Source organism: Lutjanus erythropterus, chromosome 4, assembly GCF_056507025.1.
Source record: "Lutjanus erythropterus isolate fLutEry1 chromosome 4, fLutEry1.hap2, whole genome shotgun sequence".
In the NCBI taxonomy this organism is placed as follows: domain Eukaryota; kingdom Metazoa; phylum Chordata; class Actinopteri; order Lutjaniformes; family Lutjanidae; genus Lutjanus; species Lutjanus erythropterus.
The window spans coordinates 47,428,525-47,445,216 of record NC_139320.1 but is presented as its reverse complement, the minus strand read 5'-3'; the positions used below and the strand labels follow the sequence as shown (position 1 = coordinate 47,445,216).

Genomic DNA, 16,692 nt, shown 5'->3' with positions numbered 1-16,692 from the left:
AAAAACTCAGATCTCCATAGAAGAAAGAGTTTGCTTTGGGGGATTTTTATGCCCCTGTTTTGTACAGTAAAAGCAACTGTGGGAGTCATTAACAGTAAAAAAATATATTGGTTATAGAGGCTCTACAGCACAGAGAAACACTCCACACTCATCAAGTGTTTGTGATATCAGTGGGTGGCCATGCATATTTAAGTGTCAGTGTAGGTTTAAGGGTTCAGCACGATCCAGATAATCATGGACGCTGCTCAAGTGTCTCTTTTTTAAATAAATACATTTTCTGACCATTTTCATACTGTGTTATTAATGCTGCTACAGAAACTTCTGAGTCAGGAGTTTTGAGTCATATAACATAGATACAGCAGATCTGACACCTACAGAAGTAGAAAATTAAAAATAATCAGCAGCATATTTTCTTACAGCCCCAAAGTGTTGCTTTGCACATGTTTTCTTTATATTTCATTCACATACAGTACAAGTGATTTGGCATAAGACAAGTCAAGGTAAGGCAACATTAACACCTACATAAAGTCTACTGATAACATACTGGAGAGACAGATAGACAGGAATAATAGGGAAAAAAGACAAGATTATTATATGTACAAAAATAAATAAACTATAATATCAACAAACAAACAAACAAACAGATGGGGGTTATATTATCATTTATGGCATAATGTCAGAATGTCTTCTTAAACAAAAGGGTGAAATTAAATAGTTATCATGTCCTTTATAAAATAGAGAATAAAAAGTCCACTTTTAAACAAGGACATGAGTGAACTTGACACAAAGCAAGACGCTTGCAAATAGCTGCTCTCTGATTCACAGCCTCAGTGGAGGTGTGGATAATTGTGCAATTCACCCACCACACACACACAAACACACACAACACACTGGCAGTATGACTAGAGAATGAACACTATCAAATGACCTGCTGTGATTCATTTTAGGGGCTGTTAGAGGCACACCTGCAAACTCATGAGAGGTGAAAAGGGTGACATGCTCGGAAACCAGTCCTCTGTCTGGGGGATCTGAGGGCGTCCTATCCCAGAGGAGACACTTTGTGATGTCAGCATGCAAACAAAACATTCTGGTGCATCTTCTGTTTGTGTTTTCTGCAGACTTTACTACTTTTACTATGTAAGCACTAAAATAAAAGTAAAAGTAAACGTAAAGGTGAAGTAAAAAGTACTGAGTAGGGTACTACAATAAGTTATTTTGCTTAACTTACTACTTTTACTTTAGTACTTTATGTAGGACTTTAAATGCAGGATTTTTACTTGCAATTATTAATTATTACATTGTGGTAATAATGCATTTACTTAAGTAAAGGGTCTGAGTACTTTTTTCATAGCTGCAGGTGACAGAATCTGATGGGTCACCAAATATGGTGTAACACCATCATTAAATCTGCATTTTAGTGAGTGATCGTGTTAACTGGTGACTCACTAAAACGCAGAACTAATGATGGTGTTACACCATATTTGGTGCAACACCGGTGGGTCTCGTTTCATTACATGTTTATTTTTATTTCCCTCCTAATGTGTGAAAATGATGGACATTAAAATGGGATAACAATACAAATGCAGTGGGAGTTAGCCTTAACTCGATGCACAATTTGTCAGAGCAGGAAAAACACAGGGGGACTTAATAACAGTAATTAAGGCTCAGTGACAGTGAGCCAGCCTGCACACTAGAAGGACGTACCCTAAATGGAATGCAGCCAGCATTAATACACCTGTGAGTTCTCTGGTATGACATGTCTAAATGTCTGCTCTGCAGTCACTTCACTGAGGTTAATGTCAGCTGAAGTGCTGAGAAACTGGTATGTTTAGGTTGGGAAAGATTTTACTTTTGGACACACTTCAACTTGATTTGGCATTTGATTACGTTACTGTAGCAACTAGCTACTAGCTAGCAACTAGCTAGCAAAAGTTCAGTTAGTTAAACATCATATTACATAGTAGACTTACCTCAGTTTTCTTGGTCAATATGGCACACACTGAAGCTTCAGTTGACTACATTTGCAATCAACACTGACTGGATGTCCAAATAAAAAGTGCAGAATGTGTTAAAGGAATAGTGTGTAGGATTTAGTGGTGAGCTTCCAGTTTGCAAACATGACATCCAAGCATGTGGGAAAAACTAAGGCGAGCTTGTGCAAAATGTAAAAGGGCATATCTAAAGCCAGTGTTTGGTTTGTACATTCTGGGCTACTGTAGGGCGTGCGTCTCTGTGGAAGAGGACCCACGCCGTTTGTAGATATAAACTGCTCATTCTAACAGTGCATTCATGTGGGAAAAATGATTTCCTGACTGGGAAAATTGTGAACACCCCCTCAAGTCGGAACAACTTGGAAGGCCGGAGAAAAATCTGTTGCTGAGTTGACTTGCTGGGTTATTGTCTGTTGATGTCATATATGGAGAAATATAGTGGATGAGAGCAAATGTGCGGTTGAAATTTTTTTTTTATGAATTCATGTATTTCATAACATTGTGGTCACATGTTATTTGTATTAAGTTGTAACCATCAGTTGCTGTCCTCATAGAGTGACCCAGATCAGAATGACTTGCATGTGCTTTCTCATCCCAGGAGCACATGAATGCACTATAAGGCAATAAAAACATCTTACTTTCCATACTTTCAGGTGATTGTAAATTGATGAATACATACTTATGAATATCATAATTACATTTCCACCGTAAAAGTTACACACTGAACCTTTAAATTATGTGAATTCGGGCTTAAAGGTACAAAAACATCGAACTCCCCCGGCCTACCTTAAAATCTTACGTCACCGTAGAGCCCCGCCCCTGTGAGATAAACGGAAGTAGATAGAAACAGGCAGGCCAGACTGGCTCTGACAGCAAAAATACGTCTGTCGCTGGGGAGACAAACACATAAAATATTCAACCCCGGCGTCTGTTTTTTTTAATTTGGAAGTCCGAATGGTTTGGAAGTAGAAGATTCATCAACATGGCGCACATTTGGGAGCATCTGTCGACGACGCTGAAACTCCGGGGGTCACTTTTCGTCTTTCTTCTTCTTCTTCTTCTTCTTGTTGTCTCCCCTGGTGACGCCAGGCTGCACCGGACACGAAGCGTCAGTCCCCCAACGGAAGAAACGGGAGAAACTTACAACAAATACTACAATTATGTTGACCTAACGGGTCGCCTACAGTCTTTAGCCCAGAAATACCCTCACATAGCTAACCTGTCGAGCATAGGTCAGTCTGTGGAGGGCAGGGAGCTGTGGGTCATGCGAATCACCAGGGACCCAAACACAGACTCACCGGGGAAACCCAAGTTTAAATACGTGGGAAACATGCACGGAGACGAGACCGTGTCCAGGCAGGTGTTGGTGTACCTGGTGGAGTACCTGCTGGCTAGATATGGAGAGGAACCCCGTATTTCAGAGCTGGTGAACACCACGGATATTTACATCATGCCCAGCATGAACCCTGACGGCTTTGAGAAGTCCAGAGAGGGGGACTGCAGCGGAGACAACGGGGGCCGAAACAACGCCAAAAACATGGACCTCAACAGAAGCTTTCCCGACCAGTTTGATGGGACGAACGTCAATCAAGATAATATCCCCGAGGTCATGGCTCTGATCAGGTGGATCCAGGAAAAAAAGTGAGTCACCTTCTTTTAAGGCTGGACAGTATGGACAAGTGTCAAGTATCACGATACTTTTTTAACCAGATACCTCAATATTTATATTTAACGTTACTGTGATTTGTAGGGATGCCTTGTGATTAAGTTGGTAAAGGCAAATAATACAACAAGACCAGTCTGATAAGTTCAGAAGATGAAATTACTCAACTGTAATGCAGCCTTTAAAAGCAGGAAAAGACAACATTTATAGCACATAATAATATAATCACTTGGTATGCACAATAGATGTTGCTATATCAGTCTATCAGTGTTCAATAGGGCTGCACGATTAATCACAATATTATTGAAATCGCAATATGGCCAAGTGCAATATTGCAACTTTTTGACAGAGGAAAAATATGTGAGAAAACCTATAATGAAGTACTATAGAGCTGCAGAGATTCCCTGGGTGAAAAATCTTGTTCTCCACATGAAAGAGAAAATGTTGGTTTAGTGCAGACCCCAACAAATATCACATCATAATGATTTTATTATTATTTTTACAGTACAAGTGAAAATTGTAATGCAAAAAGGATCCTCCCCATTATTCATATTGCATACCGCAATTGCAGTTTCAGTCAAAAATAATTGCAATATGACTTTTTAACCATATTTTGCAGCCCCACTATTTGGCGTATATTAGCCAATACATATCAGCTATACTAATATATGACTTGGCAGATTGTCAAAGCATTTACTTTGAATTCTTAGGCAAATGCTCTATACTAGCCAAAGGATATTTGTGAAGTTTTTTTGATGAACTTTACCAGAAAAACTAAATGAACATTAGAAGAATCAGAACTGTTCCTTGTTTTTGTTGAAATAATGATATCCGATCTGGGTTGGTCAGAGCCGTGGAATATTAAATCACTATCGCATTGTAGTACTCCATTATAATGTAGTGTTCTCACACATTTTTCATTCATCAGAAAATTGTGGCTTTTTTTAATTTGGATCTTTAACTTTTTATAATCTGTTTATTAATTATTCTGCCCTTAACTGATACAGTATCAATATATTGTTCAGTCCTACTCTATTTTCTTTATCTTCTGCCAAGGAGACAAACAACAACAACAACAACAAAAAAAAAGGGTCATCTACTTTCCCAAAGTCAGTTTTTTGTCTGCCCCTGCACAAATACTTTTATCAGTGACAACAAATACTAAAGTTAATTGTCAGGTTTAATCTAGTCTATAAAATTTCAAAAAATAGTGAAATATGTCCATCCATCAGTTTTTCCAAGATGTTGTCTTTCAATGGCTGTTTTGTCTAAAATCCAAAAATATTTAGTTAAATATGATAATGAACAAAGAAAAGCAGGAAACTTCCAGAGGCTTAAAACAGGATTTTCTGCCATTTTACATGACAAATTACTTGAATGATTAATTGCTAATTAAAATAGTTTAATTCTGTTCTACTACTTGCCTGGTGGAGGAAAAGAGGTGTCTGATTTACTTGCCTGACATGACATTTAAGTTGCCCTGGACAAGCGGGCCACCCTTATTCCTGAGCCCTGAATAGTCAGATAACAAAACATACATCAGAGAACCATATCAAAACACAAGAAAGAGATACAAAACATACATCATGATACAAAATATACATTACAAAAGCATACCAAGACACACAAAAAACATTTATTAAACCTTTTCTAATCTGGAGAAATCATTGAGGGAGTGTTCTCATTTATAAAGATGCCGAGAAAAACCAGCACAACAAAAACAGTCAAATACCACAGAAATAGATGCAGAATATATGTGGACCAAGGAATTAACAGAATCGTGGCAAATAACGACATCTTTTCTCTGAAACACACAAACACAGTGTCCTCAGGGCCTCAGCACACATAATAATCCACAGTGTCCAGTTGTTTGTGGTCATGTTGCTCAGAGCAGGAGTTGGTATGACTTTAGTAAACTTCACTGATGTCAAACACCTTTAAGTCAATAAGTATCTCACAGTGAAGGATTTGGATGGTGACAAACATTCCTGTCAATGAGCAACTCAATTCTTTGTCTCCTTTGTTAAGACCCCTAATGGTTTGAAGAGTAAGACTGAGGCTGACTTGGGAGTAGAGCTGAAACGATCAGTTGATTTATTGATTAGTCAGTCGACAGAAAACTAATCTGTAACTATTTGTAGAATTGATTTATTGTCAGTTCTCAGACTAAAATGCCAAACCTTCAATGGTTCCAGCTTCTTGACCGTGATTATGTTGATTCATTCGACAGTATAGTCGAGCATCTTTGGTGTCTGCACCGCTGGTTTGTCAACTATTAAATTAATCACCAACTGTATTTTGAGCTATTTTTAATGATACAAATCTTTGTTTTTTGGCCTCTTAAATGTGATTTTTTTCTGATTTCTGTACTCTTTTATGGCAGTAAGCTGAATATCTTCAAAATATGAAATGAGACATTTGAGGACATTGCCTTTGGAAAACAGTGATCAACATATACCATTTTCTGACATTTTATGAGCCAAACAGCTAGTTGATTTATCAAGAAAATAATCGAGAGATTAATTGATGATGAAAATAATCATTAGTCGCAGCTCTAGCTTCAGCAAGACTACTATAAATCAGCTGGGGACCTCTCTCTACCTTTGTTTCCTGTCTGCCTCTATGCTATAAGCAGAACAATTCTGACATAAATCTCGGCAGATTAATTGATAATGGAAATAGTTGTTATTTTGCCAATCAGTAACTTACTTTCCCCTCAGGCTCCTTCTAGTTGTGATCTCACAATAGTTACCAAGAACTGCTGTGCATAAAGAGTCTGTCAGCACCATCCAAAAAGGGAATTTCCTTCTTAGCAGCTTAACATTTCTTTAAAATATTTGTTTCCGTGAAACCCTTCCTTTTCCACCAAACCTTTTAAATAATAGGATCACAATTTTTCAATTTTATTTAATTAGAATATTCACATGCCGGTATGTAAATTGAGAGAATTATTGCTTTCTGTCCATACTAATTCTGAGGACATCCACATAGTAGGGCTGGGCAATATATGTATATTAAATCAATATTTTAATATGAAAAGATAGATATCATCCTAGATTTTGGATATCGTTATATCATGATATGGTATGTGTTGTCTTTTCCTGGTTTAAAGGCTGAATTACAGTAAAGTGATATAATTTTCTGAACTTTCCAGACTGTTCTAGCTGTTCTGTTCTTTGCCATCTTTACCATTCACATTAGTTATTATTTATTAAAAATCTCATTGTGATAATATTTTGTAGAAGCACCAGTAGTTATCCCTATAATGTTATCATAATGTCAATAGAGCTGTTTGGTCAAAAATATATCGATATTTGATTCTGTCCATATCGCCCAGTGCTATCTGTGTATTTCTGGTTATAATGGGCAGTTGCAGAAGGAAAGAAACTCTTCTTATGGAGAGAGGTTTTGGTCCTGATGGATCACAGCCTCCTGCCAGAGGGGAGTGTCACAAACAGTTTGTGTCCGGGTAGGGAGGGGTCGGCTACAATCTTACTTGCACGTCTCAGGGTCCTGGAAGTGTACAGGTCCTGCAGGAACGGCAGGTTGCAGCCGATCACCTTCTCAGCAGAGCGAGTGATACACTGCAGTCTGCCCTTGTCTCTGGCAGTGGAAGCAGCGTACCAGGTGGTGATGGAGGAGGTGAGGATGGACTCGATGATGGCAGTGTAGAAATGCACCATCATCGTCTTTGGCAGGTTGAATGCCACAGGATGTACATCCTCTGCTGGGCTTTTTTGATGAGGGAGCTGATGTTTAGCTCTCACTTCAAGTTCCTGGTGCCCAGGAAGTGGAATGACTCCACAGTGTCAGCTGAGGAGTCACACAGGAAGATGGGGGTGGGTGGAGCTGGGCTCTTCCTGAAGTCCACAGTCATCTCCAGTGTCTTTAGAGCGTTGAGCTCCAAGTTGAAGAATATCAAGATGTATATTGTATATTGTGGAATAGCCTAACAATATGAAGATATTATTTATAAGCCTTATCGCCCTGCCCTGCCATATAATGACTCCAGTGTAAGAGATTGGAGACAGAACCCACAGTCTAGTTATGTGTGAAAGGACATTCTGAAGTTAACCCGAGGCTCATGTGAGTTTCAACAGTCTGTGTTACACAACCCAAGTGTGTAGTTCCCAAATTTACACTAGATTTAGTGCCAAATTCCTTCGCTTCGTCTCCAGTGTGAACAGGAGGGACATTCACTGCGATCAATACCCTTTAATTTACATATGGACATGTGGGTATTATTTCAACATGGACTTGAACTCATCCTTTTAAGCTGCTTCTTAAATGTGCCATTGTCTCTCCAGATTCGTGCTGTCGGGGAACCTGCATGGTGGCACTGTGGTTGCCAGCTACCCTTTTGATGACTCAGCCTCCCACCAGCGGCAGGGCCACTACAGCCAGTCGGAGGACGACAGCCTGTTCCGCTACTTGGCCCTGGTGTATTCCCACAACCACCCTGTGATGAAGACGGGTGAGCCAGACTGTCCCGATGCCATGGATGAAACCTTTACAGATGGCATTACCAATGGGGCGCAGTGGTATGACGTACCTGGTAAGATGATGCCTTTTTTTTTGTTTTTAATGTTTAGTTCAGTGAGTGAGAACTAATTATTGTAGTTTGGAGATGTGGATATCCAGCTGGAGGCAGATTTAAGAGTGAATTCAGCTCTGGGGTCACATCCTGTATGTGTCATATAGACTTCAATGTGCCTCCTCACTTTTTGTTATAGAGCTCAAACACGTAACACTCTGAAGTGAGACACCTATTGTAGACTGTGTGTTGCCATGGAGATGGCCAAGAGGAACTTGTGTGTTTTCTTTGAATGAAGGCCTATTGTTGTTTAATAAGTTGGTTTGTCCAGTCATTGTTCTGTCACTTAATTCAAATTTTAAATTGTTGTAGACAGTGAGAAAGTAGAGCTGCAATAACGATTGAATAATCGATTAGTTGCTAGCTATTTTGATAATTAGTTAATTGGTTGAGTAATTTTTTAAGAAAAAAAGGTAAAAAATATCAGATTTCAGCTTCTTACATGTGAATATTTTCTGGGTTTTTTTCCTCCTCTCTGACATTAAACTGAATATCTTTGGGTTGTAGACAAAACAAGACATTTGAGGATTTCATTTTGGACTTTGGGACTTTTGTTATTTTCTGACATTTTATGAATGAACAGCTAATGGATTGCTGGAGAAAATAATTGATAATTGTAGCCCCAGTGCATTTTTAAATTCCTAAGGGTATTTATTTGATTGATTATGAATTAACTTCCTCACAAACAGTTAATCGAGTAAATTGTCAACAGATTAATCAAGAGTGAAAATAGTGGTTTGTTGCAGCCCTACAGGAAATATCACCATTAAAAGTCTGAGCAGTGTCAGTTTAATCTGTGTTGCTGCTTGGTATCAACCCATCTGGGAGGCAAGAATGTGTCTTTTTATTGTTGGACTGTCTGCAGCGTATGTGGGTTTCTACAAGTGGTATGTACAAGCTGCAACCTGTCTCAGGAGACTGAGGAAGAAATTATCACAATTTCCTTCACACTTGATGTAGCACAGCTTAGGCTTGTCATAGAAAGGTTTTCTCTCGCTGCAGATCACTTGTAAAAATGAGTCTCTTTGAGCAGAGCAGCTTAACTTACATTCCACAGAGCCTCTTGAACAGGTTTGTTAAACAAAGCTGCTTAGAGGCAGATTCCAGTAGCCTTTTTCTTGCATCTAATGAGTTCATTTAAAATGCAAAGTAAAAAATACAAAAGCTGTTGTTACTGTGAGACTGTTACATGTAATTTAACATGGTGGAACAGTTTAAAGGTTTTGCAGAATAGTACAGAATTGAGTGATGCTTCATACTCAATTTTGTTAATTGGTATAAACTCAAAACTCATTTCTGTGTTCTACTTTTCAGTCATTCATGCACTGAATGGTGCGCCCTGTTTTGGGGTTTGCCAGGTGTCAAAACACTGAAAAACTGAAGCACTCAAGCTCAGAGAGCAGCAGCACTTTGGTTGTCAAAGCTTATAATTACTGAAAGTGTTCGAGCAGTCGACAGGTGTATCACGACGGCTCACTGTGGGCATATTATGGCCCATGGTCTGCTGGGTTAAATGACTCTGACTCATCCTATACATACATATATATAGCATCTATGTGTCCGTGTTCTCTGAGTAGGCGTCTTTTACCAGCTGAAGTAAACGCAGGTTATGTTTCTCCATGAATTCAGGTTCAGAAGCAGCTCAACTCTGCATCACTCGGGCAGAAACTTGATCAGCACAGTTTTGTTTTGCTGGTTTTTCTGAGGGGTTGAGAGGTGGTGATGTAAGCGTCTGCAGCGTCACGTTACCACACTGCTTTTCCTGTTGAGATGTGCTTTGTTGTTGTAGATTTTAGGTTAGGGGTGTGTGTTTTCCGATGGGTGATTTGCCATGGATTAGTATGCTTTTGCCTTGGTTAGATTAATCATCTTAACCCTCCAGAACTAGCAACTAATTTTCTCTTGTGTTACTCCTCACCTTACCTCTCCTTTTCAAATTGTTGAGTAGTATATATGACTTTTAGTGTGTTTGTTACAATTTTCACAAGTAGAGTCAGCTACTCCATGTGCAGGTGCCATCCTTTGCTATCAAATTACAATAATGATATTCAAATTCAGAATTCGGTTCAGAACTTGATTGATCCTTCAGGATAATATTTAAAGGGATAGTTCAGATTATTTGTACTAGCAGAGAGAAGTACAATCATGGAAGCTAAGCAATGAACTGCTGTGGACAGGGTCAGCAACAGAAGGTATTTTAGCAACTTAAAAAGGTCCACCATAAAAATCAATATCAGTTTAAGTGTACACTACATTAAGAATATTTTCATCACTTTGCTTTGTCATCAGACAGCCTTTCTGACAGGAGATAGCCATTATAGAAACCAAATATTGCTTTCTCCAAACCAACCAAAATTAGTCATTTTACCTTGCAGAACACAGTGTGAGTTTGTGGTGTTATGAAGTGGCAGTGTGATGATGATTGTATAGAGATTGGTAGATCAAATGTATGGGAGAAAGAGGAAAAAAATAGTATGTGTCCCTGTTAGAGGTCACTTTGATGTGATATTGTCATTACATGTCACACTATCCATTAACCACCAGAAGGAACTGGAGCTGTAAATCATTACCAAAGCCATTAGCACTCAGTGGGCAAATCTTGGCTTCACGGGAAGACACCACAGGTGAATAGGGTAAAAAATTGAACTAATAGATGAAATGAAATGAAACTTGCCCCCAGGTGATTACTTACGTTAAGAAAATTATTTTTTTGTATTGCAAGTTTTCTGAAATTTTACGTGTAGGCCTTAATATACAAATGAGACAGTAAAGCTACTGCAAGGACATTTCATGTTTTTGAGGCCCCTGTGGTTAAAGCAGTGTTTCCACTGCCATAGCCATGAAATACAACGTCAGAAATAAAATTATCTAAAGAGGAATCAATCATATCGTATAGAGGCGTCTGTGTTACATTTCATACCCAGTTAATTAATTAATTCCCTGTAGTACATTTAAAGGAGCTGTAGACAACATCTGCTCTAGATGTCGCTGTAGACCACCGGCATCTCAGACCAAACCAAATAGTCGCTTCATTTACTCAATAAAGTTAGGGGGGAACAGGGTAATCTGAACTCGATTGGTCACACTCAGATCAAACTGTCAAATGAGGTAGTGCTGATAAAATATAGAACAAGTTTCTGTTACTGTGTTGCCAGTTTCCTGCTTAAAATGTTTTTCAGAAACATATTTTAGTGCACTCTTAAGCTATGAGTAGGGCTGTGATGGCATAGATTTTTTTCTTACCCCGATGACAAAGCACATGTTCCCATACATCATATGTCATAAGCATAGTGTAGCTCCGTTAAGGAATAGGGCATTGCGTCAGTGTGTGTGATGTACAAGTGGAGGAGAGTTAGCAGCAGACTCATAACAGAGCAGACGCTTCAATTTAGCTTAGACTATCAACCTGGCAGTAAATGTACAGTTCAGATACAGTGTGTCAGTTAAGACTAAGACCAAGAAAAGTCTTGTCTGTTGTTTCCCAGCTGCTGGGAAAGTGACAGAGTTAGCCTAAAGTAAGCTGAGCAGGAAAGGCTAATGTTAAGCTAAAGCTAACAGTAGCATTGTTCCTTTATAATGTCAGCTCTGGTGTGATTGTATCCCTTTCAGAAGCTTTGTAATCCAGCCTTGAACTACACTGGCTTTTTTGGAGACGTGGTAAAATAAACCCATAATGATAAAGCCAACACCCAGTGTCTTCTGTAGTTATTTATCCACTTTTCCATCTTGAAAACGTTGTTGTTGTTGTTAGCCACCCAATGACAATCGTAAGAGTCCGATCAGTCTTAGATTACAACATAAATACAGGAAGCGTGACTTCATTCTCTGCTCAGGAAGCCATTAATCCACTCTATCCAAAATAAACACCTAAACATGTATTTTGGATGTTTTCTTTCCACTACTCTGAAAGAAAACTTGTTATGGAAGCAAAATAGCCCAAAATTTCCAAATTGACAGGTGCATGAAAAAATAATGCTTAAGAGTCGGGCCTTAATTGTCATCAGAAACTAAACACACAGTGACAACTGAATGGGTGTTTTAGCTGAAGACTACTAATCTTGTTGTTGCAGTGTCAACTAGAACAGTATTCAGGCAGAGAAGGTTGAGGCTGTGATAGGAGGCAAGTATTAAAACTTTTGGCAGCAACAATGTCCGTATCTCAAGATAAAGAAGAAGCCAAAAAACAAAGGTACAATGCTTGTCTGTCTGTCATGCCTGAGAGGATGAAATGTCACTGCTAAAACCGTGTTAATGGTAGATGATGGAAAGGGCCAGGACATTCATGACATAATGCGCGACCCGGGCTAAGTGCCACGACAAGGAGTCACAGGACAGGAGATTTTTTTTTGTGTGTGTGGCAGTCAGGGCTAGACAGAGCTTGAAATAATGATTCAGCATAACGTGTTATCTGGACTCATAATCTTTCGACACAGTCTAACCTCAGAGAGCATCCTCTACTTTTGAACTGTATTTTGGTTCATGTAACCCGCAGCACATAACTAGAGCAGTCTGTTGCTGAAAATGCATAATGTCGCTTGTATTTTTCCTTTCAAGCTTTATCTTTGTGTTTTGACTTGCATGATGTCCACTTTGTTGTGTCATTTTTATTGATTTGGAGTCTGAACTGTTTGAAATGGGTCATATTTGTTCAAAGCTGTAGGTGTGTGTTGAGAGATACAGGTCACTGCCTTAAGACATGCAAGTGAACAAGGTCCAGAGTATCATTTTACTGTATGGAAATGGAGCTGCTGAGATAATCTGAGGCCCTCGAAGTGCCTGTGAACATTGAGACCTCTGATAGCCATACCAACATGCTGCCTCACTGTGAACTCCTGACAGTCATTTGACAACAGTACTTTCTGAAATAGATTTTCCTCATTGTCATAACTGTAAATGTTTAACTATAAATAGGATAGGATATTTTATGTAGCGTCACTATAAACACCCCGGTGCCCTGTAAAGCATGTTCAGCTCCCAGCTCTGACTTGTGTGGCCAGTGGTTTGCTGTTAAGTTCAGGGTGTGTCACTGGATCCGGTACATGGACAGGATATGTAAGGTTGGGGCTGCCGTAGTCTGTCTTTGTGTTTGTCATGCGCTTTCAGCAAATGGGTTGTGTTTACTTTATGTGAATGGCACTTGATTCACCACTTAAAGTAACTTAGCACAAGACGACGCCTAATGTCTTGTGACCCGGACAAACGGGGGATTTATGTTGTTTGGCCTGTTGTTGCTGCCAGTGCTGGCAGTTTTCCACACATTGTCTAGTGTTATTGGCTCATCATTAGTGGGTGAGATTATTTTTTAAAGGCTAAAGCCGTATTTGCACTAATGACTAGTATTACCAGGGGACCTCATGTGTTGTAGAGCAGTGGGTGCCAAATAGGGGTTTGGAGACTTCCAGGGGTTCATGGCACTCAGCCAGAGGCTCAGTGAAAAATTTTCAAGTTCATTCATTTAAATTATCACCCATCCACCCATCCATTGTCCGTAACCTGATGGGTCGCCGACATTGGGCCAGAGGCGGGGTACACCAAGTTGCCAGTTCATAGCAGGGCTGACATATAGAGACAGACAACCATTCACACTCACATTTACACCTACGGACAATTTAGAGTTATCAATGAACCTATTATGCTGCATGTCTTTGGGCTGTGGGAGGAAGCCGGAGAGAACCCACACAGACACGAGGAGAACACGCAAACCCTGCCCTGTCTCAACCACAAACTCCCCAGCCCCACAAAATATATTTAATGTCAATCTTTAATTATTTAAAAATATATTCATAAATAGTTAATAGGTCACATTCTCATCTAATAATCTGTAACTAATAAATATATATAGCCTACATATAGAGTTGCAATATGTGGTAAAAAAGTCATATTGCTATTGTTTTGACTGAAATTGCACTATGAGATTCGATGAGTGGAAATTTTAATTTTCTCTGACAAAAAAAATCAACTTGTGACTTATTGAAAAATTCTGATGATGTGACATCTCTGCAGCTCCACAGTACTTCATTATAAGGCTGTACTGCTATAATTTGTATTCCAGTCAGGAAGAACTGTATTTGTTTGTTTCATGTCGGTGAAAATCAGTGTTAAGATTAATACTGAATGTTTACCGGATAAGTGTTTATGAGTCATTAGAAATCATTAATAATCTTATAGAAGCTGTAGATGTGTAATGGTTAAATAGAGCAATATGTTAATGAAGTCTAGCAGGCAGTGAGACAGGCAGCACTGACCACTTTTTTTTTCAGGTTAACAGCCTTAGCTTTACATTGACAGACAACTGACAGTTATAAACAGATGATGACAATGGAGGACTTGTCATCTATCACGTCATTTTATTTTCTGTATGCAGAGTGAAACACTTTCTTGATGCTTCTGTATTTATGTTATGGGTGATGACATGATGCACATATTTTTAACATGTCTATCTTTCCAATACGCTTCTTGTCTGTTGTTCTTTCACATAAGTAAGTAGACATGCAAAACAAAAGGCTATATCCAATTATTCTAAGGGAAATTCATGAGGGGGTCCCCAGAATATTTTCTATCATGTAAGGGGACCTTGGCTTTGAGTCCTTGAGAAAAAATTGAGAACATCTGTTTTAGAAATTATTCTGATAGTTATTATGATCCCCTGGATATGATGTCAAGGTTCTGTGTGACATCAGCGTTTCAGAAGTGGAGTGTCTGTTCATTAGTAGACACATTAATAATATAGTATAGAATTGTTTTGCCAACTTTCTCCATGTGTTGGAAGCATTAATACACATTTTCAGCTAACCTTCTCTGTCATCACCACTCATTTTAAATGGTCTCATGGCACAGCTGTTGACTGCTGTTCAATGTATTATCAGCCGATCAAACTTGTTCATTTGTCTGACAACAACAAATACATTACGACCCCAAATCACAAAGATTTGCCTGGCACTAACTGTATCATAGGACCTCTGTTAGGCAAAACATGGTGGGTAATTTGTGTTGAAATTTTAACTTGCTAACACATTACAGATATGTCAGACTCTGCTGGGATTAAGATCACAGACGACAGTTATTACAAATCACCAGAAGTCCCCAGGTAATACTAGCACCATGCAAATAGGGCCTAGGTTTGGTTTGGTTGACATAGCACCCTGCTGTCTCTGCTGCCACCACAGAATAAAACCTCTAATGAATCACCCCGACACACCACCGATATTCAAAATAAGCTCAGAGGGCATGGTCCCTATTGTTCTGTGTGAATGTTTCTACCCACCAGTTTATTATTGATGCGTTACTTCAGGGCAGATGATGAGGATTCACCTTCTGTGTTTATTAAAAATCAAGCCCATCTCTTCTGTCAGACAAATGTGAGAACTGAAAAACACGTCAGAAACTTGTCTGATGAGCACTTAGGAGTTTCTCACGTCCTCTGAAGTTGCCTTTTACAGTTTCCAATGAATGTTGAACAGCTGTTCCTTGACCGGGGATGACTCAGACAAACTTTTGTGTGTATATTTTGGTACGCCTGCACTCAGAGCCAAGGCGTGTACCACATCACAGCAGTTTTTCTCCTCGGCTTGTGAGGGGCTCGCTGCACTTTCCTTTATTGCATTTCCTCCAGTTTCCAAAGTCAGCCAGAAACTTTCAGGAAGGTCTCTCCTTCTACTAATGGATGTCATGACCAAGTCATAATTTCTGGAAAGAAACATTATTGTTGAGTTTTTCAAATGTAGTTGTTGGTGATCTAGTTCCATTGTATTGGAGAAATGTCAGACATCTCTACAGCTGTTATCTCCAAAACCTGGCAACTCACTCCAAAACTATGTAGATGGATAAATAGCATTAGAGGCCAGAAGAAAAAACAGAAGGGAATTTAGTAAATAGGTTGCAAAAAGCACTGAATAAAGCAGTACTCATTGCACTTCATTGCCCATATAAAACTGTGATGTTAGAGTATTGTACAGTCTTATGGTTCTGGATATTAGGTGTTTTGGGTACCACCATAGGTTGATGCAGACATCAGGAATAGCAATGATAAAAGTAAAAAAAAATTGCTAGGATGAGCCCTCTACCATCGTGACATTTTGATTTAAAAGCCTTCTGTATTTGGGAGAGTAAGTAAAAATAAAGGTGTTGTTGCTGTTGACTGCCTTCTGTCTCCATGTCGTGTTTAATATTTTCTTTTTAAACACAACTAAGTTGGGGATCTGTGGTGCCATGGTGAATAACCTTTTAAACCCAGCAACGATATAATCGTCCATCACAATGGTTGACTGTGGACATTGTCGCATGCCATTTGATAGACATTGCCCAAGCCTATCACAGATAACTACAGCTTGCGTGCGACGACCAGCGTTTATCTGTTGTGGTGTGGTTGATGTCCTCGCCGCTGAGACTGGTGGGAAGCTGGTTGCTTTGCCGAAGTTATTTGTCAGCCTTTGCTGTGTGAGCCC

The 16,692-nt window shown here is 39.2% G+C and overlaps 1 protein-coding gene across 1 annotated transcript in view; it reads left to right on the top strand.

Moving 5' to 3' along the window:
• Window positions 1-2,829: 2,829 nt before the first annotated feature.
• The window catches only part of cpda (carboxypeptidase D, a), a 36,059-nt gene continuing 22,196 nt past the window's right edge, over window positions 2,830-16,692 (top strand). The window contains exons 1-2 of the mRNA XM_084718160.1: window positions 2,830-3,632; window positions 7,962-8,209. Coding sequence (XP_084574286.1) covers window positions 2,974-3,632; window positions 7,962-8,209 — 907 coding nt within the window. The 5' untranslated portion in view covers window positions 2,830-2,973. The remainder of the gene's footprint in view (window positions 3,633-7,961; window positions 8,210-16,692) is intronic.